At 49.4% G+C, this 26,525-nt stretch overlaps 2 protein-coding genes across 6 annotated transcripts in view; one reads left to right on the top strand and one right to left on the bottom strand.

Moving 5' to 3' along the window:
- The window catches only part of Per3 (period circadian regulator 3), a 37,330-nt gene extending 26,366 nt beyond the window's left edge, over window positions 1-10,964 (top strand). Inside the window, exons 16-21 of one of the 4 annotated variants that reach the window (XM_006239505.5) lie at window positions 1,378-1,605; window positions 2,237-2,925; window positions 4,222-4,324; window positions 5,278-5,461; window positions 6,085-6,235; window positions 8,589-10,964. In XM_006239505.5, coding sequence (XP_006239567.1) covers window positions 1,378-1,605; window positions 2,237-2,925; window positions 4,222-4,324; window positions 5,278-5,461; window positions 6,085-6,235; window positions 8,589-8,672 — 1,439 coding nt within the window. In that variant the 3' untranslated portion in view covers window positions 8,673-10,964. Of the gene's footprint in view, window positions 1-1,374; window positions 1,606-2,233; window positions 2,926-4,221; window positions 4,325-5,277; window positions 5,462-6,084; window positions 6,236-8,588 lie in introns of all 4 variants that reach the window. The other 3 variants (XM_006239504.5, XM_063288459.1, NM_023978.2) reach the window with 3 other exon arrangements.
- A 1,850-nt stretch (window positions 10,965-12,814) lies between these two features.
- On the bottom strand, window positions 12,815-26,407 carry Uts2 (urotensin 2). Of its 2 annotated transcripts, XM_063287245.1 has the most exons (5): window positions 26,109-26,407; window positions 18,069-18,276; window positions 15,669-15,779; window positions 14,598-14,641; window positions 12,815-13,053 (listed from the first exon to the last, which is right to left on the bottom strand). In XM_063287245.1, exons 2-5 carry the CDS (start codon window positions 18,169-18,171, stop codon window positions 12,940-12,942), a joined length of 372 nt encoding a protein of 123 aa, XP_063143315.1. In that variant the 5' UTR covers window positions 18,172-18,276; window positions 26,109-26,407; the 3' UTR covers window positions 12,815-12,939.
- Between the last annotated feature and the right edge of the window lie 118 nt (window positions 26,408-26,525).

Genomic DNA, 26,525 nt, shown 5'->3' with positions numbered 1-26,525 from the left:
ATGAGGTTTTCTATTCTGACCAATGAAGGAAGCACCACTCCTTAGGCCTGAGCTGTCCTTCCCTCTGTCCTGGGTGCTTCCCATCCAAGAACTCAAGGCAGACCCTCCCCTGAGTGCCAGGGTCAGCGGGGGGCTGTCTGTCTCTCTGGAGGCCTCTCCCTCACCTGTCTGTCTTCTCTGCCACTGTCCTGGACACTCTCGCCTCGCCTCTGAGGGAGTTGATTAGGTACTGAGGCCCAGGGCCCTGAAACCTTTTATTTCATGTGTCCATTATGTTCATTGTCTGAGGCAAGAAAGTCAGTCTGCTCCCTGATGCTCTGCTGACTGCAGCTCTTAAGTCCACTCAAACCAAGTCAGAGCTGGCACGGGCCCAAGCCTAGCCAGGCTGCCTGACTATTGCACAGCTTTGAGAGGTGGGAAGGGCATTAGGTAACCAGCACAGCGCCCATCGTGGTCTCTCTCTTGAAAGCAGTAACCTAGAAACAGCGCAGGATCTGCACACAGCGCGTACGGCTGCACGTGTGAATAAGCGGATGCCCTGTGCATCTGTGTAGAGGATGAGGTGCTGTGCACTGTCCAACTCCCTGAGGAGTAGGAAGTGGAGCTGAGCCGTAGGCCAGCGTCCGTGTGTGCCTTTTCAAGGACAGGGTGGCTGGCAGCCGACGAGCCTCTGCACTCGTGCTCCCTTGTCTGTCTGTGCGTCCAGGGCCTGCAGGGCAGGAAAGAATGGTTTTCTGTGGGGAGAATGAAAAGAAGCTGGGTAGAGCGTGGAAGGCACAGGAAGAATGTGCTTAATTGATTTTTAAAGCCTGGTGTTTGAACCACTGGAGTATGTTTTTACAAAATCAACTGAGCCAAGGACAGTGGTGCACGCCTTTAATCCCAGTGCGCAGGAAGCAGAGGCAGGCAGATCTCTGCAAATTCAAGAACAGACTGGTCTGCTTTAAGTTCAGGACAGTCAGGGCTACATAGAGTGACAGTGTCTCCAAATAACAAATAGAAAGAAATTCAAAGGTTAGAGGTGATCGCACGCACGCACTTGTAATCCAGTGCTCCAGAGACCGACAAACTCAAGACAGTGAGCTAGTTGCGAAACTCCAAGCTCTGTTTCTAAATTAATAATTATGACCAAAAACAAACAAGCAAAAGGAATGTAAAAAACATGGAAAATGTAAATCAAGACCTAAATAGTATCTGTATATTCAATCATAAAGTAATATATATGTAAAGAAAGATGAAAAGAATTTTTGTGCTGTACTGATAAGTTTTTATATTCCAACAATTATGTTTGTAGAAACGTATTGAAGGGCAGTTACAAAATAAAAAGAAACCGTTGCTACTAGTTACAATTAATTCTGTTTTCTGTGATCCCAGCAGAAAGTGTTGCCGGAGCGTGTGAGCCCTGGGCCCTGAGAACGAAGGCTCACGTGACCGCAGAAGGATTCAAGCCCGTGGGGCTCACAGCGGCCGTCCTCTCCGCGCACACGCAGAAGGAAGAGCAGAACTATGTTGACAGGTTCCGGGAGAAGATCCTGACCTCGCCCTACGGCTGTTATCTTCAGCAAGAAGGCAGGAACCATGCCAAGTACGCCTGCGTCGTCGGAGGTAGCTACATTCAGTGTACGCCCCTTACATCCTTACGTTACCATGACTCACGCACAGGCGGGACTGTCCTTCCGTGTCAGTGGGAGATGCTTCCAGGAAGAACTGCCTGGCACACTGACGCGCAAATCCACGGACACTCAAGGCCTTCAAGTAAAGGGTAGAATATTTGTGCATGACCTACTCAGACGGCCGTGTCCTCATCCTCGTCTCTTATCTAACACTCAGCACACTCGCCATTGCCTTTGAAGGACGTGGCGTATCTGTACGTGTTCATTTTAGCGATGTTTTTTTCTGAGTATTTTCAGTCTGTAGTTGGCCTGGTGGGCAGCTCAGGCCCCTGTGGCTGTGCAGGGCCAGCTGAACCCAGGAGAAGGGTGACAACAGGTGATTGCACCCACTCCACAGTTTATGAAGGAGCCCTAATTAGAATAAGAAGAAACCGGTTAAGGTGCTGGATCTGGTTGACTTTAGAGCACTAATTTTTACCTAGAATTTTTGTTGATTTAGAACAGCCTTTTGTATTTGTAAGAGTATTGGCAGGTGCTTACTTCGTGAGGAAATACTTACTGCGGCGCCTTTCTCCGTGATGTTTACGTTTTCTGTAACATGCCTCCATCTTTATCGGCAGCAGGGGCCACCCCTAAGCACAGCAGATGTGCTGGAAGTGAGAGACGGAAGCACAAACGGAAGAAGCTGCCGACGCCTGTGGACAGCAGCAGCTCCAGTGCCCACCTCTGTCCCCATGTCAGAGGACTCCTTCCAGATGTGCAGCACTGGAGCGCTTCCGTTACCTCTCCCTGTGCTACAGGCCTAGCTCTCCCCTCAGCCCTGGTGGTTCCCAGCCAGACCCCGTATCTCCTCTCCTCTTTTCCCCTTCAAGACATGGCCCCTCAGGGAGTAGGGGACTCCGCAGCCTGGGGTGCTGCAGCCGAGTGTCCACCTCTGTCCGCTGGTCCCCAGCCTGTTTCCACGTTCCCTTCTGCTTACATGGGTACTTTCATGACCGTCCTCCTGCACAACAGCCCTCTCTTTCCTCTGTGGCCGGCATCATTCTCTCCATATCCATTCCTGGGGGCCACAGGTCCTTCTCAAATGGCACCCTTAGTACCAGCAATGGCTCCAGACCTGGAACCAACCCCTTCAGACCACGGCCCAAGGAGAGTGGAGGAGAACTGGGAGACACACAGCGAAGAAGAGCATCCGTTTATTAGCTCACGGAGCAGTTCACCATTGCAGTTAAATTTACTCCAGGAAGAAATGCCTGCACCATCAGAGTATGCAGATGCAGTGAGAAGAGGCGCCTGCCCAGACGCTAAGCAAGTGAGTGCAACTGTCAGCACCGAGGGCCTGAGAAGCCTGGGTCCTCTTACCAGGCCAGGGCTCAGCACCCACAGCCTAGCCATAGTGGGCGACCATATCACATGGCTGTGCCTAGGACTACGCTCGTGTGTGTGTGTGTGTGTGTGTGTGTGTGTGTGTGTGTGTGTGTGTGTATATTTGTTTGAGGCAGGGTTCCCCTGTGTAGCCCTGAGTCTGGCATTGCTGCATTTAGTGTGGAATCAAAAGTGTTTTATTTTATGTGTAGTAGTGTTTGGCCAGCAAGCATGTGGTATGCTCTGGAGGCGTACCAGCAGAGGTAGCTGGATCCCCTGGAACTGAGTCTCAGACAGTCATAAGCTTCTGAGTGTGGGTGACAGGGACCAGGCCCAGGGCCCCTGGAGGCACATCAAGGGCTCCTAACCCATGAGCCATCTCCCCAGTCACTGCTTTTGATAGCCTGAGTGAACAAAGCTTAGGAGCTCAAAAATAAGACAGCAGCAGCTCAGGAGCTGGATAAACAGTTCCGTGGTTACAGTGCTTGCTATGCAGTCAGTCAGGAGGGCCAGAGGAGACCCCAGCATGGCATCGGCTGTCCCGGAAACCCCCATAACTTCAGCTCCAAAGGACCCCAAGTTCTTCTCTGGCCTCTTCAGGTGCCTGCAAACACTCGTACACCCATGCATAGAGGCATAGTGAATAGTTTCAGTTCACAGACATTTTACTTACTGTCGGGTGGGTACTCAGGTGCCACAGTAGCCATGCAGAGGTCGAAGAACAACTCTGGGGGATTGGTTCCCTCCTTACAATGTGGGTTTCGAGGATCAGACTCGGGTCATCAGGCTTGAAACAGGCGCCTTCACTCAGTCTTGCTGACCTAATAATATACGTCTTAAAGTACATATAATGACTTTGGTTCATGAGCTCTGCCACTAGTGAGATGGGCTAGCCTCAGTGGTGCATTCAGCTTGGCTTGTGTGTCTTTACACGAAAGCTGGGAAGATACCCACCTCACAGCCTCTGCTGAGGACCAAAGGATTTAGAGCATAGCTTAGAACATATAAAGGGTCCACGTGTGCTTGCAAAATGGCAGAAGTGTCTGGAAGCCCACACTTGTGCAGTGCCTGGCATGTAGCCAGGGTTCAGGACACAGTAATTCCAAAGAAACCCTGACCAGGTTCTCGACGCCAGCCCCAAGTCTTCCCTTCTCACATGTGAATCCCTCCTACTCGACATGTGCAGCTGAAGAGCAGCCCGCTCGCTAGCCAGCACTCAGTAGCCCTATGTCCTCCCCTCCAGCTCTGTGTTACAGGTAACAGTGGCAGTAGGAGCCCTCCCTGTGCCACAGGTGAGCTGGCCACAGCATCAGTACAGCAAGAATCTTCATCCGCAGCTGCCTCAGGTAGGTGGCCAGGAAAAACAGCCTCTCACACTCTCACCAGATCACTCCATCCAAGGCCTTGTAGCTTGGACACGGGCACAGAAAGGAAGTTTTGGACACCCCCCTCCTCATTTTGTAGGCTTCCTTTCGGGCAGGTTTATACTTGTGTAACTGTTACAAGCACTTAGAGTATTCTTTTCTAGAAAGTTCTGTAATGGTCTTCAGTCTATGTGAGTTACTTTCCTCACTGCTGAGACAATATCCCACTGAAGCAACTTACAGGAGAAAGGACTTGCTTGGGCTCTTGGATCTGTGGGTACAGTGTACTGCGGCAGGGAAGGGGTGGAGGCTAGACCATCTCGGTCTGAGGCAGAAGGACCTCGGCATAGCTGACAAGAAACAGCTCAGACCTGAAGTGGGGCCATGTTATAACCTTCAAATTCCTACCCCCCAGTAACCCACCTCTCCAGCATCCTGCCCCAAAGGGTCTACCACTTCCCAGAACACTTCCACCAACAGGGGACCAAGTGTTATACGTGTGCCTATGAGAGTGTTTCATAGTCAGACCGACAGTGACTATGTCCGTCCTGACACACCGGTGCACTTTTTTTTGGGTTCCTGCAGTGCAGGGTGAGAGCTTCTTGCTTTAAGAGTCTCTCAGCAATGCTGTTACAGTTGACCCTCATTAGATGGGTTGGCAGCCTTCCTTTCTGTTGCTCAAGAGGATCACACTGGATGGATGGATGGTTACTGGGATCGCATCATGTAGATGGTTACTGGGCTGCCTCTGCTCTGGGCCTATGATCAGTAAGGCTATGAGCCATTTGAAATTGTAAGGTCATTTGGTGAGTCTCTGGTTAACACCCTATGGAACTGCCACTGCTGAGATGGGCAAGTGGGTGTCAAAGTCGGAACAGGACGTCTCTGACAAATGAACTTCTGACGGGTCTTCTCCATTCTGTTGATCTTGGCAGGAAGCAGTGCCAGCAGTGTACACGGCAGTGGCAGTGACTACACTTCTGAAGTCTCTGAAAATGGACAGAGGTCACAGGATAGACAGAGAGACAGAGCCTTTTCCGGGGCGGCTGAAGAATCTATCTGGAGAATGATAGAACGGACGCCAGAGTGTGTTCTCATGACATACCAGGTGCCGGAGAGGTACGAAAGCACTCTGCAAACCCCACTTAGTGTTCGGACAATCTTTATTTCTAAAGTTTCCATATTACCGTTTATCTCGTTCACGTGTGAGTGTGCCACGGCACGAGTGTGGACGCCTGTTCTCACTGTCTAGCCTGTGTGTCCCAGAGATCAGACCCAGGCTTGGTGAGAGGGGAAGCTCCTTCCAAGCTGTGGCGTGTACCTAAGGACAGAGGGTTTGCCCAGAAGTGACCAGCTCTTTCAGGCCATCACACCAGCTCTTCTTTTGGTTTCTAATGTGGCTTTTCTACATAAAATGACTTTTAAATGTTTTAGATACCATCATAGAAAATGTGTTTACAAATTTGTTCATTTAAATTCAAACAACAAATGATCCTTGAAGGAAAAATGGCAGCCACGCGTGTGCAGACCTATACAAACCAGACACGAGCGTGCGGGCTGTCCTTCCAGGATGCACACGCTTAAGATGTTTGCTTTCGCCCTGGCAGAGGAGAGCTAGGGGAATGCATTTCTTGATGCGCTTCATTTAAGCATCACAGTTTTCCACCAAGAAGCAAAGGTTTGCCATGGCAGACAGATGAAGTGCGTCGGCACTGGGCGCTCAGAGGCCTTCTCGGTCTTAGGGGTAGAGACACGGTGCTGAGGGAAGACCTGGAAAAACTTCACAGCATGGAGCGGCAGCAGCCCCAGTTCTCTTCTGCGCAGAAGGAGGAGCTGGCCAAGGTGCGGTCCTGGATCCACAGCCGCCCTGCCCCTGAGGAAAGACAGCTCCAAGTAAGCATGCATCCCTCACGTCAGGACTGTTCTGTGTCAGGTAACGGGTGTCCTCCATCTAAACCATCGCCTGTGTGCTTTAAATACAAAGTGTCACATGCTATGTAACTTGTACAGTATGTGCTGGGTTTTGAATACAGGTCTTTTTAACACTGTGAAGTTTCCTAGGAGAAGCATACACTAATGTCTGTCCATCCCAGGTAGGGCCCAGCCCCAGACCAAATACAGTTAAAGTAAAGGCAGACTTGGCGACCCAGTGAGTTCATGGAGTTTACATTACAGAGCATGGGCGATCCCAAGACAGCCATATCACTGAAACTATCTCGCCCCAGCATGAGTGGTAGCTCCACAGATGGAGCCCTCCACCCCTTCAGTCCCTTCTGCACTCTAGACTCTCATCGCCTCCTGAGAACACAGGACACCTGAGGTGAAATCATACAGAACTGAGAGGTCAGCGTAGGAAAGAGGCTGGGGTCTGCAGTGACGGTCTAGTGACTCCCTACCCACTTCCTGTCAGGGAGTGTTAGCAGTCCCGATCTTAAAGGTCTCTTGTGAGTAGCCACAGTTCTTCCCTTATGTGTGTGAAGCAGGAGTCTGCAGCCGTGATGAGATAGTTCTCTCCCACCAGTTGGAATGCTTAGGGTGATAAAGACCACCCTGGAGTATGACAGCTGAAGGGACGGACAGAGATACGTGGTTCAAATATGCATCCCTCTTTAAAAGTTTCATTTCAAAGTATAAGAAAGGCCCACACTGAAGGAAGCTTTCTCACCCCACAGAGCTCTTTATCCATTTCCTTCAGCTTGTTGGTACACTGAGAACCCTGACACGGAAGCCCAAGTCATTCTGATGTGTTAGTGTCCCAGACCAAGGACCGGCAAGCTAGGGCTGTAACGGCATACGGCCTTGAGTTACCATCCCTCCAACCCAGTCTGTAGTGTCCCTTCATCAGTTCCTCCCCGTTGTGCTGCTTTGTGTGTAGCACTGCACATGTCTGCACACCTGCACGCATGTGTTGTACCCACAGAAGCCAGAAGAGGGCACCAGATCCTCCAGAGGCGTAGCTGTGAGCTGATGTGTCTGCTGGGAGTCTAACCACCCAGCCTTCTCCAGTACACGCCCTTCAGCACGTCTAACACTGCAGAGAGTGACATCATGCCCCCATCCCAGCCTCTGATTTCATGGATTCTCCGACTCCTCCCTTACTGTTTAAGTTTTCCCAGATAAAGGATTCTTGGTGGAAGTTTTTTTCTTTAAGCACTTTGACTGTATCAGCATTCTGTCTTCTGGCCTCCATGTTTCTGCTGAGACATCTGCAGACGATCCTCTAAGAATCTCATGTGTGGTATGTCCTCTCCTGCTTTGGTTTGACTGCTTATCATGTGTCTGGGTGTGTGTGTCTGAGCTGATCCCATCTTGGATGCTGTGTTCATATCTTCATTAAATTTGGGAGATTTTTTTCAGTCGTTTTGTTCTCACATACATCCTTTTCCTTTCTTTCCCTCTCTCTGGTCCCTCTAACAGCTGTCAGTGCACTTAGACCAGAGAAGCTTCAAGCACTGCTCACCCTGTGGGTCTTTTCCTCCCAATGATGATAGTGGTGGTGGTGATGGTGGTGGTGGTGATGCTGGTGGTGGTGGTGATGTTTGTTGTGGTGATGGTCGTGGTGATGGTGGTGGTGGTGATGGTGGTGGTGGTGATGGTGGTGGTGATGATGATGATAATGATGGCATCTGTTATCTACCGTTATCTAGTCTTCAAAGTTTCAGTTCTACGTTCTCCCCAGACTTGCCTTTATTCCTCCAGGGAGCTTTATCTCAGTTCTGTCTTTCTCAGGGTTAGAAGGTTTTCTTTGTAGGTGTCTTTCACTTAATCGATGCTTCTGTTTGCTTGTCTGTGTCTTCTCTCTGCTTTGTCTTAGCTTTCTAACCTTGTGATAGAAGCACCAAAAACACTCAGAATGTTTCACTCCACAGGGTAAGTCAGGGCAGGAACTGAAGTGGAGGCCATGGAGGGGTGCGACTTACTGGCTTGCTCCCCATAGCTTGCTCAGTCTGCTTTCTTAAAGCACCCAAGAGCACCTTCCCTGGGGTGACACAGCCCACAGTTAGCTGGGCCCTCCCACATCCATCATTAATCATGAAAGTGCATCACAGACTTGTCCACAGGCCAGTCCGATGGAGGCATTCTCTCAATGGAGGTTCACTCTTCCCAGACATGTCTGGGTTTATGTCTGTCAAGTTTACAGAAACCAAGCAGTAAATCTTCCCTTAATTCAGCCTTTTCCTTATTTTTAAACTCTTTAGATGACATTAACATCAAATAACACGCTTGCCTTTGTTCTCTTTTGGAGAGCTATGTCACCTGTGAAAACAGAGGTTCAGTTGGTGACACTGCAGAGGCCTGTGAACAGTGTCCAGCAGAAGACACCAGTTGAGCAGCTGTGAAGATGTCCCACCCTCTCCAGGTCATGTGGAACACAGAGACGTGTGTTACCTCATTACAGTCTCTGAAATGGCAGTCATCAACATTAAGATCTTCCCTGGCTTTGTTCTGGTTTGGTTTTGGTTTCAGTGGCGCTGGGGATCAAACCCAGGGCCTCGCCTCGCCTCGCCTCCAGGCTGGCACTCCCCACTGCTGACCTGTATCCCCAGCCCTCCCTTCTTGGTTTCCAACAGATGACGTTTTCCCAAAGCAGGATTTGTGTAGGTTCTTGTTCCTGCTATTAAAACTGCCAACCAGAGCCTTCTGTAGATCAGCCGTCACCTGAAGACATTGGATTGCATCTGACGGCATGATTTCAGAAGCTACCCTGAGTTAAGTCACTGTTGGAGTGAGTCTCATGCCTTAGTCTCCTTTGTTCTGTTCTGTTGTTACAAAATCATTTCCCCACTAGAATACTTGAAGAACTTCTATCTGTGGGTTGTGTGTTTCTCACGGTGTTTTCCGTGAACTTACCACATTGATGTAGGTTTTGTACAGCATGGTGCTTCTCTTCCTGATTGTAAGACATTCCGGCTTTCCCACAACGTCAGAGCGCATGGTTCTCTAGGAACTGTGGGGATCGCAGTTTCTGTGTTTGACCCCATTCTCGTCCACACACTTCCTATGGCGGCTGCCTTTCATAGGAGCTCTTTCCTTAAGATCTGTCTGCTAGACAGCACATACTCTTTGGACAACTGAAGTTAAGCCTTGCATGTTAAAAAACGTCTTACTCAAACAGTAGTGTTTTTAAAGTTGTTTTGGTTATAAAATAAATGTGAAAAGTTTTAAATATTACGTTAATGTTATCGTGGAGGTGTGTGTGTACCCAGGCTTACCAAAACAGACAGTTAACTTTTCCTTTTCACTGAATTACACAATGAGGTCCTCATGCCACCCAACGGTCTGATTGGCCCTGCCTTTTGTTTGCCCTTGAACGGCAAACAAAGTGTTTGGGGTCTGCAGCGTGAGAGACTACACTTAGGGAAGCTCGGAGACCCCAGCTCATTGACAGCAGCGTCCCATGAGTCTGTGTTCTCCAAGCATTTTCGTCTCAGAAGTGAGTGCGATTGTTTACGAGTTCGTCCACTCACTGTCCGGTGCTCTAGTTTAAAGAAGCCCCAGGTTCCTTCTTGAATGCGGAAAGGCTATGGAATCCGCCCATGCAGGTCAGGAAGGAACTGGCAGGGAGGAGGTTTACAGTGGCCTTTTCCTGCTTCACTTCCTGTAGTCTAACTTATTTTTCTTTCTTTCTTTTTCCTTTTTTTTTTTTGTTATTATTGTTTTGTTTTAGGAAGACACTTTGTTTTCCTCAGACAATTTATAGCTGTTGATAACTGTATTGTCACTGTGGTCAGGAGACATCGCAGAGGCCACTGTGCCCAGCGTTCCAATCCTGTGGCTCAGACTTTTCTAAAATAATGCTTTTTCTGGACAGCAGTCCTATCCGAAAGTATCGGAAACAATTTAAAATGCTGCCTGTGACGTTTCTTGGAACTTTCTGGTGTTGAGCAGATCCAGACACCTGTTCCTGCTGTGTGAATAGAGACTTCACAAAGCCTACTCCATCCAGTGGTTGTGGAGGCCTGGATGGTCAGGTTGTTCTCCAGCGAAGGGTTATGCTTGTTTGGAACTTCCAGAATCCTCCTGCATCTGTGTGCATACAGCACATCTGAAGGTTTCTGGTGAGAGACGCCCTTTCCTGTAGGTCCTGGATCCCTGTTTTCTCTACAGTTCCTTATTTCCTTGCCTTCGTCCACACTTTATGATAGAGTCTGTTATGCCAGGCTTGATTTGAAAATGGTGCTGTAGTCAGGTCTGTAAAGCCCTCTACCAAATCTCACCTTTGCTAGGATGCCATCAGTACACCCAGCAGTCCCTGCTGCTGAGGGCCGGTCCAGCAGAGGCTGCTACCCCCCATGGGGGTCATACCCAGTGGAAACTCAAGCTCACTGACTTTGTATCAATAACCAGAGAACTGGTAAGAAAAGCGTGCACTGTAGACTTGAATGTCTACATAAATATTTCCCCCAAAGCTTAATTTTCTTGGGTCAGTGGTCAAATTTTATGAAAAGATGTTGTATAAATGGACTAAATGAGGTATTATAATTCACAAGGTGGCACATTTTAACGAGATTGACAGTTTGTTCATAATTAAATGTGAATTTGCTCATACGTATGGATATTTATCTTTTCATTGGGTATCTTTTTGAGTAAAAACAATAAACAGTGTCTGTGTTCACGTGGAGAATGCTCTTCATTGTGTAATGAAGCCTTGAGCATGACTGGTGTCCCCTAGAGCCGCCTGCTCGCTGCTGTCCCTGAAGGTCCCATGCTAGGTCCACACCACCAAGCTCACAGCTGTTTGCCTGTCTCTGTGCCCACCCTGGAGGACAGGCATCTGCCACTGTGCTTAGTCCCCATTGTAGCCCTGAGAGTTTCCTGAGCCCTGGATACGTTTAAACATCCTGATGATGCTATTCGTTTATGCCAGTAAACTATCAGAAGTATTCCTGAAGCTTCGTAGGTAAGCTTGTAGTTCACAAAGTCTGAGTCACTTAGAGCAAAACCAAGACACCAGAATATAGAACCTGAGCCCAGGCAGCAGGGCCTTAAGTCTCATGCCTGTCCAGTTGTACCTTCCTCTCATGCCATTAGCAAGGGCAACATGGCCCAGGACTTATATAGTTTCTGCCTCCAGCCTGACCTGTGGAAGTGCTCTGTAGAAACTCTCCTTCCAGCTCACAGCAGCCCGTGGAGGCAGTTCTCACTCTACAGGGGAGGCTGCTGCAAAGGCAGAGGACGCAGCTCCTGTGACTGGGCCTAGCGGTTTGCCATAACATAATCGCCCCAAGTCACTACGCCTAGTGACAGTTTTTTAGATTATGCTAGTATACTCGAAACCCACTCAGGCTTTCGGGATTGCCAAAGGGGAGCGAGAGCTAGTTTGACTCTGACACTGAGAGGCCACAGTCTTATAGCCAGACTTGATGGTGGAATGCTCGAACGTGCCCACCTGCGTCCCCTACTGAGCCGTGCTGTTGTATCGAGATTAGGAAAGCTTTGTCACATGTACTTGAAGACACTGGGGATATTTGGTGACAAGGGTGAGTGAGGTTTACACAGCGCCTCATGGTTGGTGCAGACCTGTGACACCCAGACAAGGTGTCTGGCCATCTACAGACTGCCACAGTTGTAGCATGAAACGCTGGTCTATTCACACATCTGTGGGTCTTGAAGCTTAATAACCTGCCAATTCCATTCCACAGCGTGAATCCCCGCGCCAGCTCTAAGAACACTGGGTATTTTGCTTTCGCTGGCAGAAAGGAAGTGAGTTTCCTTTACTTAAAGTGAGTCAGCTGTGACACCGAGGCTCACAGAGACTGAGAGCAGGGACATTTTCAAGCGTCTGAGAAGTACTTGAGCCTGCTGAGAGTATGAACACGCACACTTGTCCCCAAGAAACAGTTCAGAGCATCCCTGCCCCCACCTGACACTGCCTTTACGTTAGAGCTTTGCAAACTCAGGCACCGCCTCCCTGGGAAGCAGAGCTTAGCAGAACGCCATCTACAGAATGCTTGCCTCAGGAGCAAGCGGAGCTCCCAGATCCAGCCTTGCTCCCATCCAGCCTCAGCGCGACTGACCCAGATATGGTGATATCCGCTCCAGACATGGTGACATCCACTCCCAACCAGCACTCAGGAAGTAGGGAGGCAGAAGAATCAGGAGTTCAAGACTGGTGATGGATGCATGAGACCCTGTCTCCCCAGTTCCACCCCAAGGCAATGTGTGTGTGTGTGTGTGTGTGTGTGTGTGTGTGTGTGTGTGTGTGTGTGTGTATTCACTTTCTTAAGGCTTGAGAAGATGTCGACAAAGTGATTTATTTTTAAATCATTTTTTACCTCAGAGGCTCTTGGCCAATCTTTGTCTTTATGCCTTCTCTTCCTCCTCTGTGCCCAGGACGGACAGAGTTCACGCAGCTAGGCAGGCTCTGCCACTGAGCGACACCTCCAGCCCAACTCTTATTTCTAAGCTAAATGGGGCAAAGGCGGGCTACCAATTTTCCAGGATGTCTACACAAGTAAACAGAACTGTGTGTGATACTTGAGAAACATAGAGGGTTTATTTCTCATAGTGGAGAACGGGGCGTTGTTGGCACGATTTTTCTTCAAGCATCTGCTCTTTAGTTTCCTGAAGTGATGGTTCTGAGGAGACGTCTCTCTTCAAATGCAGTACTTCCAGAAGCATTCTGGGGCAGTCCCGTGTTGCTTACGTTGTTTCCTGGTTCTCGCCAAAAGACGGCTCAGTACAGTGTTAGAATCTTGCCCAGTGAGAGCCTGAAACCACAAGAGCAGAACAATTAGTAGCCCTGAGTCAGAGTCCTCGATGGGGCTCCCCGGGCTGGGGCTCTGGAGCTCTCATCCAGTTGACTTAACTCTATGGTTGTCCTGAGTTCCCCTAACTTCTCAGTGGCCTCTCAGTCACCGCTCTGTCAGGGTTCTAGACGCTTGCCTTCTGAGTAACATGGAGCATATCTGTTAAAATTGGCCTGTTCTGGGGTTGGGGATTTAGCTCAGTGGTAGAACGCTTGCCTAGCAACCGTAAGGCCCTGGGTTCGGTCCCCAGCTCCGAAAAAAAGAAAAAGAAAAAAAAATTGGCCTGTTCTAAAGGTCAAGCCATAGTTTTCCTTTGAGTCCAGAATGCAGTAGGCACATCCTACATGTACATCTTTAGGCCTTCAGGATAATCCCCGTACTGGATAGTTTTATGCTATCTTGACACAAACTAGAGTCATCAGTCAGGAGGGAGCCTCATTTGAGAAAATGCTTCCATATGATCTGTCTGTACCAGAACTCTAGGGCATTTTCTTAATCAGTGGTTCATGGGAAGGGCCCAGCCCACTGTGGGTAGTACTGTCCTCTGGCATGGTGGTCTTGGTGCCATAAGAAAGCAGTCCGAGCAAGCCAGTAAGCAGCACCCCTCCATGGCCTCTGCATCAGCTCCTGCCTCCAAGTTCCTGCCATGTTTGAGTTCCTGTCCTGACTTCCTTCAATGATGAACAGTGCTGTGGGAGTATAAGCTGAATAAAAACCCTTTCCTGCTTTGGTCATGGTGTCTCGTCACAGCAATAGTAGCCCCAACTGACACTGTCCTATTTTAAAGGATATAAGCCTCCTCTGAGTCATGATGACTTTTCCTCAGCTGCGCACAGAAGCCATACTAGTCCTCTAAGGGCTTCAGGTAGTGCACCCTGTCTCTAGGATCTCCTGTCACGTGATGGCTACCAGGAGGATGCTGGTGGCGATTACAGCCACAGAGCTATCTCTGGTCTGTCCTCTGCACCACTTTTCACCCTGGGAAGGGGAGCACAGCATCCTTCAGCCCTTCCCGTGCTGCCTTGTTGGTGCCCCATGCTGACTAATGTATCACTCCCCTGGTGATCTGTTGAATCGCAGGTTTGACTAGTAGGGTCTGTGGGTGGAGACTGAGCATTTCTCACCAGCTTTCTAGGAATGGCACTGCAGCTGAGGCCACGTGGACAGCAAGCCTTGCAACAGCCTCACCTGCTGCTCCTTTCTCTCACATCCTACCACAACATACTCAGGACAGGCACTTGTTCTGACGTTCTTGTTACAATTTACCCAGAACAGCCGCCTGTTACATCATTGTTACATTCTCTCTTACATCCTACTACAGTTGACCCAGAACAGCCGCCTGTTACATCATTGTTACAGTTACATATTCTGTGAGTCGGTTTAGAAAAATCAGTGCTTCGGAAGAGCACTGGGCAATTATTTTAAGGTATGATTCCTTAGATCACTCTTGGGTTATGAATTATAAGAAGTTCAGTTTTTCTCTCTCAAAAGCCAGCGCTCCTTACCTTCCTCAAGCTTCCCCTTGGAGTGGGAGTCTCGGCACTGGGATCTGGAAAAGAGTTTGACGCCTTGTCGTTAGATCTACTGCTGTGTTTTCAAAGTCACCATGTAGACAAGGCTGGCTTTACCATGTAGACCAGGCTGGCCTCACAGAGCTCCACCTGTGGCATTTGCCACCACACCCAGCAGTTAGGCTTATTGCAAAACATACAGAATCTAAGATTGCAGGGCCGAGAGATAACTCGTGGTGAACAGGCTAAAGGGCCAAAGTTCAGATCCCCAGAACCCAGGTAGAAGCTGGTTGGGCGTAGAGGTTACCTTCGTTCCTTAAGCACTCAGAAGGTAGAGACAGGATCCCTGGGACAGGGCAGCTAGGTAAAACAGCTGGATTAAGGTGCTCCAGGCCCAGAGACCCAGCCTCAATAAATAAATCGAAGAGAGTTGGAAAAAAGCCAGTGTCAACTTTGGGCCTCCCACACACCCACATGGGCCCACCCTCACACATGCACACCACACATGCAGAGAAGACAAAACAAAGACAGCACCCCTAAATCGTGTCTCAGTTCCAGTCCCGTCCAGAGCAGGCAAGGATTCTGACCTCTGCGTTTTAATAGTTTGTCAAAAACTGTACCTGGACTGTCAGTCAGCAATGTCTACTGAGAGACTACATCCTCTACCCACATGTTCTGAGCAACAGAAGAAAACAGTCAAAGCTGTGGTATTTCCTATCAGTTGTTGGTGTTGTGATAGGGTCTCGGGCTAGCCTCAGACTCAGTTCACAGGCGTGAGTCCCCATGTCTGTCGTCCACCATTCCAACCCTGTTTACGTTTTACTTCAAAGTCACCCCAAGAGGGAAATTTTCTCCTTGCTCCTGCTGCTGTTTTATTTTGTTTTTTAATATAGCCTTGTTGTGTAGCCGAGGCTTGCCTGAGTCTACGGAAGGGTAGACAGAGGGTGGTAGAAGAATAGGCTAAGAAGGGTCATACAGTTCAGCTTTTAGAGCTTTCTCTAGGAGCTGGAATAGAGCAAATCTAGTAGCTGCAGAATCCACCCATAAGCCTAAGGGTGTCTTTACCTGCCTGGCCAAGGCTTCCCTCTGCTTCTGTGCCCACGGTCTGGCGCAGCGTCTGCAGGAGGGCAGTCCTCTCCAGCTCCTCCAGAGCCCGAAGAGCATTTTCCTCAAGCACTGTAGGGAGAGACAGACAAGTAGCCTACCCTGGGCTTCACCCGGCCATTCTGTTCCCCGTGAGTACCAGGGACAGGGAGGTGGATACTGGAATTCCAAATACAGAACTGGTGACATGTCACGGTGGCACTTAGCAGATGTAAAATGCTACGCAAGCCATCAGGAGTCCACGGAGGAAATCATGGGCCACCCCTCCCTGCCATTGTGGTCACCCTAGCACCTGCCTTGGGTAGGAGCCAGTCTGGTTCAGAAAGTCTGACTGGCCCTCACCTCCGTGTACCCCTTGAGACCTGTTGCCTCTTGCTTTGAGGTATCTGAATGGGAGGCAAAAGGAAGGATCGCCTGTGTCCCCATGGGGAAGTTGATGGTGGCACCTCTACTGCGCCTCACGGTGGACATTCACATGAAGTTCAAACACTGTATTGTGACCTTTGCGTGGACGGTGGTCTGAGGTGTGTATGCCGAGGGAAGTGTGGTAAATGCATGTAAGGTATGCAAGGTTAAGTGTGTGTGGGTGTATGCTATGTGCAAGGTGTGTGGTATGAGGTGTAAGTGCAGGCAAGGCAGCAACTGTGGCAAGTCCATGTGAGGAGTGACATTCACAGTAACAGGTATGAACGTACGGAGTGCACAGGGTGTGTGTGTGTGTGTGTGTGTGTGTGTGTGTGTGTGTATGCAGGACATATGTGACCAGTGTGCACAGGGTGTGTGTGTGTGTGTGTGTGTGTGTGTGTGTGTGTGTATGCAGGACATATGTGACCAGTGTGCACAGGGTGTGTGTGTGTGTGTGTGTGTGTGTGTGTGTGTGTGTGAGAGAGAGAGAGAGAGAGAGAGAGAGAGAGGAGAGAGAGAGACCAGTGGCGGCTGGCAGTGGGACATGTGCCTTGGCCGAGTGCCGGCATGTTGAGATGCTCTGGGAGTCTGGCTGAAAGCCACACAAGACCCTGGAATGCTGCAGACTGACAAATACTCCTCTTCAACCTTGATGGAAGACAGTGGAAAGCCACTAAAGGCACCCACCCGAGTGGGCAGCCACAGTAGTCCTGGGAGACAGCCTCCATATTGTGATGATGTGTAAATGCCTGGGACGAAGGATGTGTGTGGTGAAACCTGAGCGGGGGGGGGGGGGGGGGAATCTGACAAAAACACTAAGCTTCTGCCTGTTTGGAATTTGAATGTGAGGCTGCCCTCTTCTCAGCTCTTTCCTCATAGCTGTTTAAAGTAGCGTCATCATCTGAATACTCCTGATCCCTTCAGAGAGAAAGAGCAGGGTGCACTGCTCTTTTAAAATAACAGCACTGGTTCGTGCCTGGTCTTGAGCATCAGGCCCAGTGCCAGTATGAACTCAGTGGCCCCAGCAGCTGATGGACAGAACAGGAGTGATGCTCTGAGGCGCTCAGAGTGCTGGTGGAGGCTGGATGGTCCAATGGCAGTGTTTGAGAGAGAACTCAGGAAAAGGTCTGAAAGGACCCAAGAGCCACCAGTCAACCTGCCACCAAGCCTGCCCACGTGCTAGAGAACCAGGTCATCTCTGACCTCTACCTCTGGGCCCTGGTGTGTGCATGCACACATAATAAAAGTAAAGGAAATTTTGCTTGAGTATCCAAAACCAAATATTAAACCCGGTTACAATTTTTTTGTGGTCTCTAATATACAACCTGATAACCAAATTAAAAGGCCGTGGTAAGATTTCTAATCTTTCCCCTTTTAGTTGAACTTGAGAGGAACATTAAGTCCAAAGGAAAACAAACTGCTTGAATGGCTATGCGGTGCCCAGCTTCAGCCACCACTCTGCTTAATTAAGCCTTTTCCTTCCACCGTCGGTCGTCGGTCGGAGGCGTGCTTTCCAGCTCACAGAACTATCTGTAGGGGTTGGGGATTTAGCTCAGTGGTAGAGCGCTTACCTAGGAAGCGCAAGGCCCTGGGTTCGGTCCCCAGCTCCGGAAAAAAAAGAACCAAAAAAAAAAAAAAAAAAAAAAAAAGAACTATCTGTCGTTGGAGAAACTACTCCTGCACTCCACCAGGCCATTCCAAAATCCAAGGCAACGTTTTAAGTCGGTCCAATGTTCATAAGCAAAAGTGATGAGGGACGTTAGAAGTGCATTCGTAGCATGAAACGGGCAGTTTGCTTAGAGAAGGCCATGCCCGTTGCTCAACCTAAGACCTGGAATAAGGACGCCTTAAGCCTCTATTCAAAGCACCTCCAGGAGACCCCTTCCAGCCAGCATCCCGCTCCTGCTCCTGTACCCGAGCGGCACCCAGAACTGATAGAAAAAACGGTCACCTCACCTGGAAGCTGAAGAGACATTTCACCAGTGTCCGTGACGGGAAAAGACAGGAGTGGATTCAGGAGTCCTACGAAGAGCAGGCAGCAGAAGGGCACCCTGTCCATGACGACGGGAAGAAGTCTGGCTGGGTGTCTGCTCCGGAGGACTTCCGACTCTCCTCGTTGAGGGATTGCCCGTTTTATCTATCATCCTGTGACCTCATATGTCCCCTCCAAAAAAAAAAAATGAATTTATTGGCTAGAGAGGCTGAAAGGCAATCACTTTGCATTGATGTAATTTTTCAAAGTAACAATTCGTAGACAATAAATTTACTGGCTTGTTGACTGGGTGTTCAGAGTGGGTATTCTATAAAGCACTGCGGAGTTTATAAGTCTGGCAAAGTAAGTTACTCAGCGATAAATCACAGGTGAAGGACAGGGACAGACACCATGTAGCCAAGGCAGAAGGACAAGGATTTATGAATGTTAGCAGAAGCGATGCTGGGTATGACGTGAAATATCTCAGCTTCCTTTTCAAAAAGTCCTTCACTGGCGGATAGAGGAGCTGTCTGGTGTACTAAACCAGGTGTTCCAGATAGCAAAGACACAGTGAGCATTGCTCAAAACTCGGGTCCAGCACACGCGCTTGGCTGTGTGTAAAATCACAAGCACTCGGTCCCCAGAACAAGATTTCCTTAGGGTTGGACAGTACCCAGCAAGGGGGACTGAAGGACGTCCCCACACTGCTGACCAATGACTTCACTAGACTCAACCTGGCAAAGTGCTGTGAGCCGCTAGCTCACCTCAGTTCTTTGCTTAGAACATTGCTTTTTCTAAAGAATGTATGTGTGAGTGCACACATGGGCGCTTTCGTGCGTGCGTTTGCGTGTGCGTGTGTGTGTGTGTGTATGTGCACTAGTGCACATGTGGCGCATCTGTACATGTGTACAAATGCATTTTCAAGAGTGTGTGCATGAAGTAACTGACAACTATGGTCCAGTGTGCCCCAGGCAAGAGGGTTCAGAATTTAAGGCCAATCTGGGCTACATCCTGAGTCTTCGTTCAACCTACAGGTTCTCAATTTTACACCTGCGATCCCAGTTGAGACTATAAATTAGTAGATGACAATGACTACAGAGAATGCCGACCAAAGAGTCACCCCAAGACGTGCTGTACAGAATTGGTATGGAATATTACAGAGCTGGAAGTAGTTGGCTTGGGATAAGGAGATTGTTTTTCTTAAAGTGCTGTGCTATAGGTTAGGATGCTGTGCTATAGGTCTAGGATGCCATGCTATAGGTCTAGGATGCTGTGCTATAGGTCTATGATGCTGTGCTATAGGTCTAGGATGCTATGCTATAGGTGTAGGATGCTGTGCTATAGGTCTAGGATGCTATGATGTAGGTCTAGGATGCTGTGTTATAGGTCTAGGATGCCGTGCTATAGGTCTAGGATGCTGTGCTATAGGTCTAGGATGCCATGCTATAGGTCTAGGATGCTGTGCTATAGGTCTATGATGCTGTGCTATAGGTCTAGGATGCTATGCTATAGGTGTAGGATGCTGTGCTATAGGTCTAGGATGCTATGATGTAGGTCTAGGATGCTGTGTTATAGGTCTAGGATGCCGTGCTATAGGTCTAGGATGCTGTGCTATAGGTCTAGGATGCTGTGCTATAGCTCTAGGATGCTGTGCTATAGGTCTAGGATGCTGTGCTATAGGTCTGGAATGCTGTGCTATAGGTCTAAGATGCTGCACTATAGGTCTATGATGCTGTGCTATAAGTCTATGATGCTGTGCTATAGGTATAGGATGCTGTGCTATAGGTCTAGGATGCTGTGCTATAGGTCTAGGATGCTGTGCTATTAGGTCTAGGATGCTGCACTATAGGTCTATGATGCTGCGCTATAAGTCTATGATGCTGTGCTATAGGTCTAGGATGCTGTGGTATAGGTGTAGGATGCTGTGCTATAGGTCTAGGATGCCGTACTATAGGTCTAGGATGCCATGCTATAGGATCATGATGCTGTGCTATAGGTCTAGGATGCTGTGCTATAGCTCTAGGATGCTGTGCTATAGGTCTAGGATGCCGTGCTATAGGTCTGGGATACTGTGCTATAGGATCATGATGCTGTGCTATAGGTGTAGGATGCTGTGCTATAGGTCTAGGATGCTGTGCTACAGGTCTAGGATACAGCTCAGCTAGTGGAGTGCTTCTGGGAAAACCTGGCTTAGTCTTCAGCACCACATAAACCAGGTATGGTGATATAGGCCAGTAATCCAACACTTGGGAGATGGAGGCAGGGGGACCAGTAGTTCAAATTCTGTACATCTCTTTAAAAGTCTATGCTGGGGCTAACTGATGACGCACACCTTGAATCCCAGCACTCGGTGAGGAAGAGGCAGGTAGATCTCTGAGTTCGAGGCCAGCCTGATCTACAGAGTTAGTTAGTTCTAGGACAGCCAGGGCTGCAGACAGGAACCTGTCTTTAAAAGTAAAACTAAAAATCTATGATGGAATGTTTGCACAAACATATTCTGTGCACATGCGTGTGTAAGTCACTCCCGGTCTGCCGACACGTACAGAGCAGGACGACCAATCCAGGGGTCTTCGGTGATTGATCCTTGAGGACAGCTGCAGAGGGAGCCGGCACTGAAGTCACACTGTCCCTTCCCCCAGAGGGTGCTTGCCAAAGCTTTGTCATTCCCTGGTGACTCAGGGGTCCTGACAGTTATTAGGACGGTTTTACGGCATGGCCTAATTAAGTTAGGTTGGAAGGCATAGGCCTCAATGAAAATCAGCACCTCTCTTCAACAGGCTGTCAATGACAATGTCACCTTGTCCCAGAAAGGCTCTGAGTCTTCGCCCAGCCCCCCGACAGGTGGTGTGCAAGGGTGTGCAGAGGATTGCTGCTTTACAACACTGCCCTCTGAGCACAGCAGCCATCCTCACCAGAGACCCCTCACAGAAAGGGGAAGGAGGCTGTGGAAGGTCAAGGAGACCTCACCTGAGATTCCAGCCACTCCCTCCCGTGCCCGCCTACCAGCTATACATGGTCTCGGGAGACGCTTACGTGTGAAGGGTTAACAGAACGGAGGACGACACCTGTACCAGGGTGAGTCTCTCCTCACTCATGCAGCTGATTTGGGGTGATCCCTGCTCCTGTTTGCCACCCCTCACGCATGCTCTATAAGCCCGGCCAGGAACCCGGTTCACCGGGTTGAACTTCTCTGGAATCGGCTTTGGTCTGTGGTTGGTGGAAGCACATGCTTGTTCGAATTTGCCCAGGGAGAGTTCGAACTACACCGCAAGAGTCATGGCTTCACATGTATGCTGGGACATCCGTGAACAGCGACCCCCTGAAAGGTATCCTGTCTTTAGCTAGCTGCGAAGCTCTTCCTTAAAGCAGAGGGATCCAGATGCGCTGGTCCACACCTGCTGGAGAGATGGCTCAGCCATTAAGGGCACTGACTGCTCTTCCACAAGTCCTGAGTTCAATTCCCAGCAACCACATGGTGGCTCACAACCATCTGTAATGGGATCTGATGCCCTCTTCTGGTGTCTGACAGCTACAGTGTACTTCTATATCATAAATAAATAAATCTTAAAAAAAAATGCAGCCTGTATTTCCCATCCTCCCTACCCCCTGTGCATGTGCGTGTGTGTGTGGGAGGTGTTGCATGCATGTACATTCATACGTGAGTCCCTGAAAGAATACAGAGGCCGGGGTAACTGTCAAGTATCTTCCCCACAGCTCTTAGCTTATTCTTGAGTTTATCAGTTGGCTGCCTGGCCAGCAAACTGCAGGGATCCTCCTGCCTCTGCTCCCACCATTAGGGTAATGGGAGTGGCAACTGCTCCTGTCCTTTTTTTGCGGGAATACGGACTCAGGACCTCATGTGTGTCTCGTAAGTATTTTACCCACAGAGACATCACTCCAGGCCCCAATTCTGAACTTGTAATAGGCAAACTACTTAAATTTGCGAGCTGGCATCTCCTACCCTCTTTCACGCGTTGAGTATGTCATATTTGTAGCCCATGTCGTGTTTTGTTGGTGTGTTTTGCTTATTGGGGTTATGGTCCACAAGGATGTGAGCTGTCCCAAGTGCCTGCCTCACACACAGTAGGTGCCTAAGCACCATTAATGCCAGATCCCTTAGCTCAGTGCTTGGGTTCTGTGAATGTCCTTTCAACTGAAGTTTATCTATCACACCCATGGTGGTTTAGATGAGAATGGCCCAATCATGTGCTCGAATGGTTAGTCTCCGCTTAGTGGAACTGTTCAGGAAGGATTGGAAGGTGTGGCCTTTTTGGAGGTGTGGTTTTGATGAAGGAGGGGTGTCACTGGGGAGCTGGCTTTCAGGTTTCAAAAGCCCACTCTAGACCCATACACATATTCATATTCTCTCTCTCTCTCTGTCTCTCTCTCTCTCTCTCTCTCTCTCTCTCTTTCTCTGTCTCTCCCCCGCCCCCTGCCTTGCTCAACCTACCGCCATGCTTCCTGCCATGATGGCCTTGGGCTAACCCTCTAAAACTAAGCAAGCCCCCCAGTTAAAGGCTGCCTCAGTCACTGTGTCTCCTCACAGTAATAGAACAGTGACAGAGACACACCCCTAAAATATGATTCACTTAGTAGCCTGCTACTAGTTCATTCTTCTGGCATTAGCTGCCCTCACCGAGAAAGTGACCTCACTGTCCACCTGGAGGTTAGCCCAGGTTGACCACTGAGCCTCTCTCCCCTTATACCACCACCAGCAGCCTTAACCTGGAGAACTCACAGGGCTTTTTGAGGCAAATGGCAGATAAAAATCAGAAGTTGTGAAGCTTAGGTTCTATGTACAGAATAATGTGTTTATCATGGCAATCTTTTTTTTTTTCTTTTTTTCGGAGCTGGGGACTGAACCCAGGGCCTTGCACTTGTTAGGCAAGCGCTCTACCGCTGAGCTAAATCCCCAACCCCCATGGCAATCTTCATACGCATGTTTCATTACATTTTGTTCCCACCCCTCTCCTCAGTGCCCTCGTTTCTGTTCCCACCTGCTTCCTGCCACCTCTTCTTACTGGACTTTCACACAAGGGCTCAGTTCTGGGTGCCAGGCTAGCACAGACAGGAGGGAAACAAGTTGATGGGCATTCTCGGGGACACCCAGCTCCACAGTCAACCCCTGAGCCCCAGCCTGTCTCCCTCAGAATGCCCATGTCCCTATCATCCTGTGTGACTGAAGCAGATGGCCTACGCCGTGCTCAAGCTCGCTCTCTAAGGTGCACAGCTTTGGCATCGACATGCGGGAGTCCCAGGGCTCTGGGCACACCCTACATGTTTGTCTGCTGAAACTCTGATCCCCAGTGTGATGGGGGCCACAGAAGAAAAGCAAAGTGAGATCAGACCAGGAGAGTGGTGTCCTCAGAGTGTGATTAATGCTGTTATAAAAAAAAAAAAAAAAAAAGAAAGGCCTGAGAATTCTGTGCATGTAAAAACAGTTAAAGAAGTCCATTGCCCTCCAACCGGGGCATAAGCCCTACCAGGACTGAATGTACCAGCACTTTGTAAGAGGTTATCGAGCCTCCAAGACAGGAAGGCATGTCTGTGTGTGAGACTCTATTATGCCGTTCTGGAGAATGGAACCGACAACAGCAGGCAGAGCAAGCCTCCAGAGCCGAGGAAAGAGGTGCAAAGCTGTGATGACGTCCCTACTTCTCAAGTGACAGATGCTGGCTCAGGCAAGGCGGGACTCTTGATTGTCTTGCTGTCTTTGGCATGACCTTGACGATATCGGAAGTTATGTGCTAAGCCCTTTTAAAGGTAGGAGCTGGTCCCAGGGGCCTGCCACTGCAGAGTACCCAGATGGAGCAATTGTGTGCATTAGACCATGTGGCTCTCTGTCCATCCCATCATGAACAGGCAAGCACACGGGACAGATGGCCACAGGGCACAGTCAGAGCCTAGTTCACACGCTGATGTTGCTGTAAACACTGGTGCAAGCCCCTAGAACCCTATGCCACCCTAGAGTGCTACAGACAACGTTTGCAGGCTCTCACAAAGCTGCCAAAGGAACGGTGTTCCGCGTCTGGGTACAATCCAGCACTGATGTGTCACACACCCGCATGACGGGGACAGGAAGGGTGACGTACAGTAAACATCCGCTCTAGTTATTGATTTGATTCATCACATTACCCAAGTGACTCAAATGTCACCGCTCCGGTGCCGGCACAGTTTCGCCAGGGCACCGCATTGTCCCATTATTGATGTTAAAGGGTGCCGAGAGCCAGTCGTGGAGCTAAACGGAAGTGAAGAAGCACAGCCCGGTCGTACCGCAGATGGATGCTCTCAGGAGCGCTCAGGACCGGCTACCTGCATGATTTTCTTTCATGATTGTGTGCGTGTATGCATATGGTGTGTGTGTGTGTGTGTGTGTGTGTGTGTGTGTGTGGTGTGTCTACATTCATATAGGTGAGTATACACATTCATGTGTGTGTGCAGTGGGTGCACATTCATATAGGTGTGTGTGCACATTCATGTGTGTGTGTGTGTGTGTGTGGTGTGTGTCTACATTCATATAGGTGAGTATACACATTCATGTGTGTGTGCAGTGGGTGCACATTCATATAGGTGTGTGTGCACATTCATGTGTGTGTGGTGTGTGCACATTCATGTGTGTGTGTGTGTGTGTGTGTGTGTGTGTGTGTGTGTGGTCCGTACACATTCATATAGGTGTGTGGCCATGTGTTTGCATCATCTGGAGGACAGAGGCCAATGTTGGGCATATTCCTCAGTCGCTCTGCACCTCATTTTTGCAACAGTCTCTCACTGAACCTGGAGCTCATTGACTCGGCTAGATCACCTGACCACAGAACTCCAGCTTGTCTCCTCCTGCCCCCAACCCTGGGATCACGCATGTGTGCCACCACACCCGGCTTTTACACAGACACAGGAGATCCATGCCCAGATCCTCCTGTTTGTTCGGCGCCCGCTTTACCCCCTGTGACTTCACTCCAGCCAGGTTCATGATTCCTACCATTTCCTGTCTATAAGTCAGTGGGACAGGAGTGATGGGCTGGTGTGTATTAGTTAAAGCTCTGAGACCCAGAATCTCAGAATGAGGCTGTGTTCACAGACAGAGTCTTTGAAGAGGAGATTAAGCCAAGGTGAGGGCCCCTTAAGGTGGGCCCTGAACTAAAAAATTTTTAAAGATTTATTTGTATTTATTATGTGAGTATACTGTAGCTGTCTTCACAGGGCATCAGATCCCATTACAGATGGCTGTGAGCCACGATGTGGTTGCTGGGATTTGAACTCAGGACCTTTGGAAGAGCAGTCAGTGCTCAGCTACTGAGCCATCTCTCCAGCCCCTGAACTAAAATGAATAGTATCCTTGCAGGAAGCAACAAGAGACAGACAGACAAAGGAACCAGCATGAGAGCGCACTGGGGAAGACCCATCTGCAAGTCGAGGGGGCCTTACAAGGACCAGCCTGCAGCCCCTCGGACTTTAGCCTGCAGGCCTGTGGAAAGACCCAGCAGCCGAACCGACTACACCAGCAGTTCAGTGGCAATTCTCCCTGGGGGTAGTAAGTTCAAAGGTCGAGTTCCGGTGTTGGTCCCCAGGTGTTGTCCAACCTGTTTCCTTGAGCTACAGTCTCTCACTGAACCCGGAACTCCATGACTAGGCTAGTGTTATGATTTGACTGTGGAATGTCCCTCATAGGTTCATGCTTTGAGCTCTGTCTCCCAGCAGGTGGTGCTGTCTGTGAAGTTTACGAAGCCATGAGTAGGTAGAGCCTTGCTGGAGGAAGGATTCCACTGGGAGTGGGCTTTGAGGTTATATCCCTTGTCGCACTTACTCCCCTCTGCTTCCTGTGTGGGGGGAAAGATAATCTCTCTACTCCCTGACTACCAGGCTGCCCCTCCCTCCCGCTCCTCCATGGCCATAGACTGTGTCCCTATGAACTGTAAACCAACCCCTTTCTTTCTTCCTGAAGTTGCTTTTGATCAGAATGTCCTCTCATAGCAACAGAGTTCAACTAGAGCAGCTGTACTAGCTGATCCACAATCCCCAGGACCAACCTGTTTCTGCCTCCCAGCACTGGAATCACAAGTATGAGCTCTATGGCTGGATTTTTACCAGGCTTCTGGGGAATCAAACTCCGGTCCTCACGTCTACATGGCAAACACTTTGTTAACCTAACTATTTCCATCCAACAATTCTATTTCATTTAAAAATCTCATCACAGGACTGGAGAGATGGTTCAGCGGTTAAGAGCACTGACTGCTCTTCCAGAGGTCCTGAGTTCAATTCCCAGCAACCACATGGTGGCTCACAACCATCTGTAATGGGATCTGGTGCCCTCTTCTGGTGTGTCTGAAGGCAGCAATGGTGTCCTCACATCTCATTGTGACCAAAGCAATAAACCTGACTCACAGTGCTACCTCACTGTGTTCTTGTCCTTGGGTAATGGTTTAGTTTGTGATGAGACACCATGA

This window comes from Rattus norvegicus, chromosome 5 (genome assembly GCF_036323735.1).
Source record: "Rattus norvegicus strain BN/NHsdMcwi chromosome 5, GRCr8, whole genome shotgun sequence".
NCBI lineage: Eukaryota > Metazoa > Chordata > Mammalia > Rodentia > Muridae > Rattus > Rattus norvegicus.
Note: the sequence above shows the minus strand (reverse complement) of the source record. Positions and strands in the feature narration are given on the sequence as shown.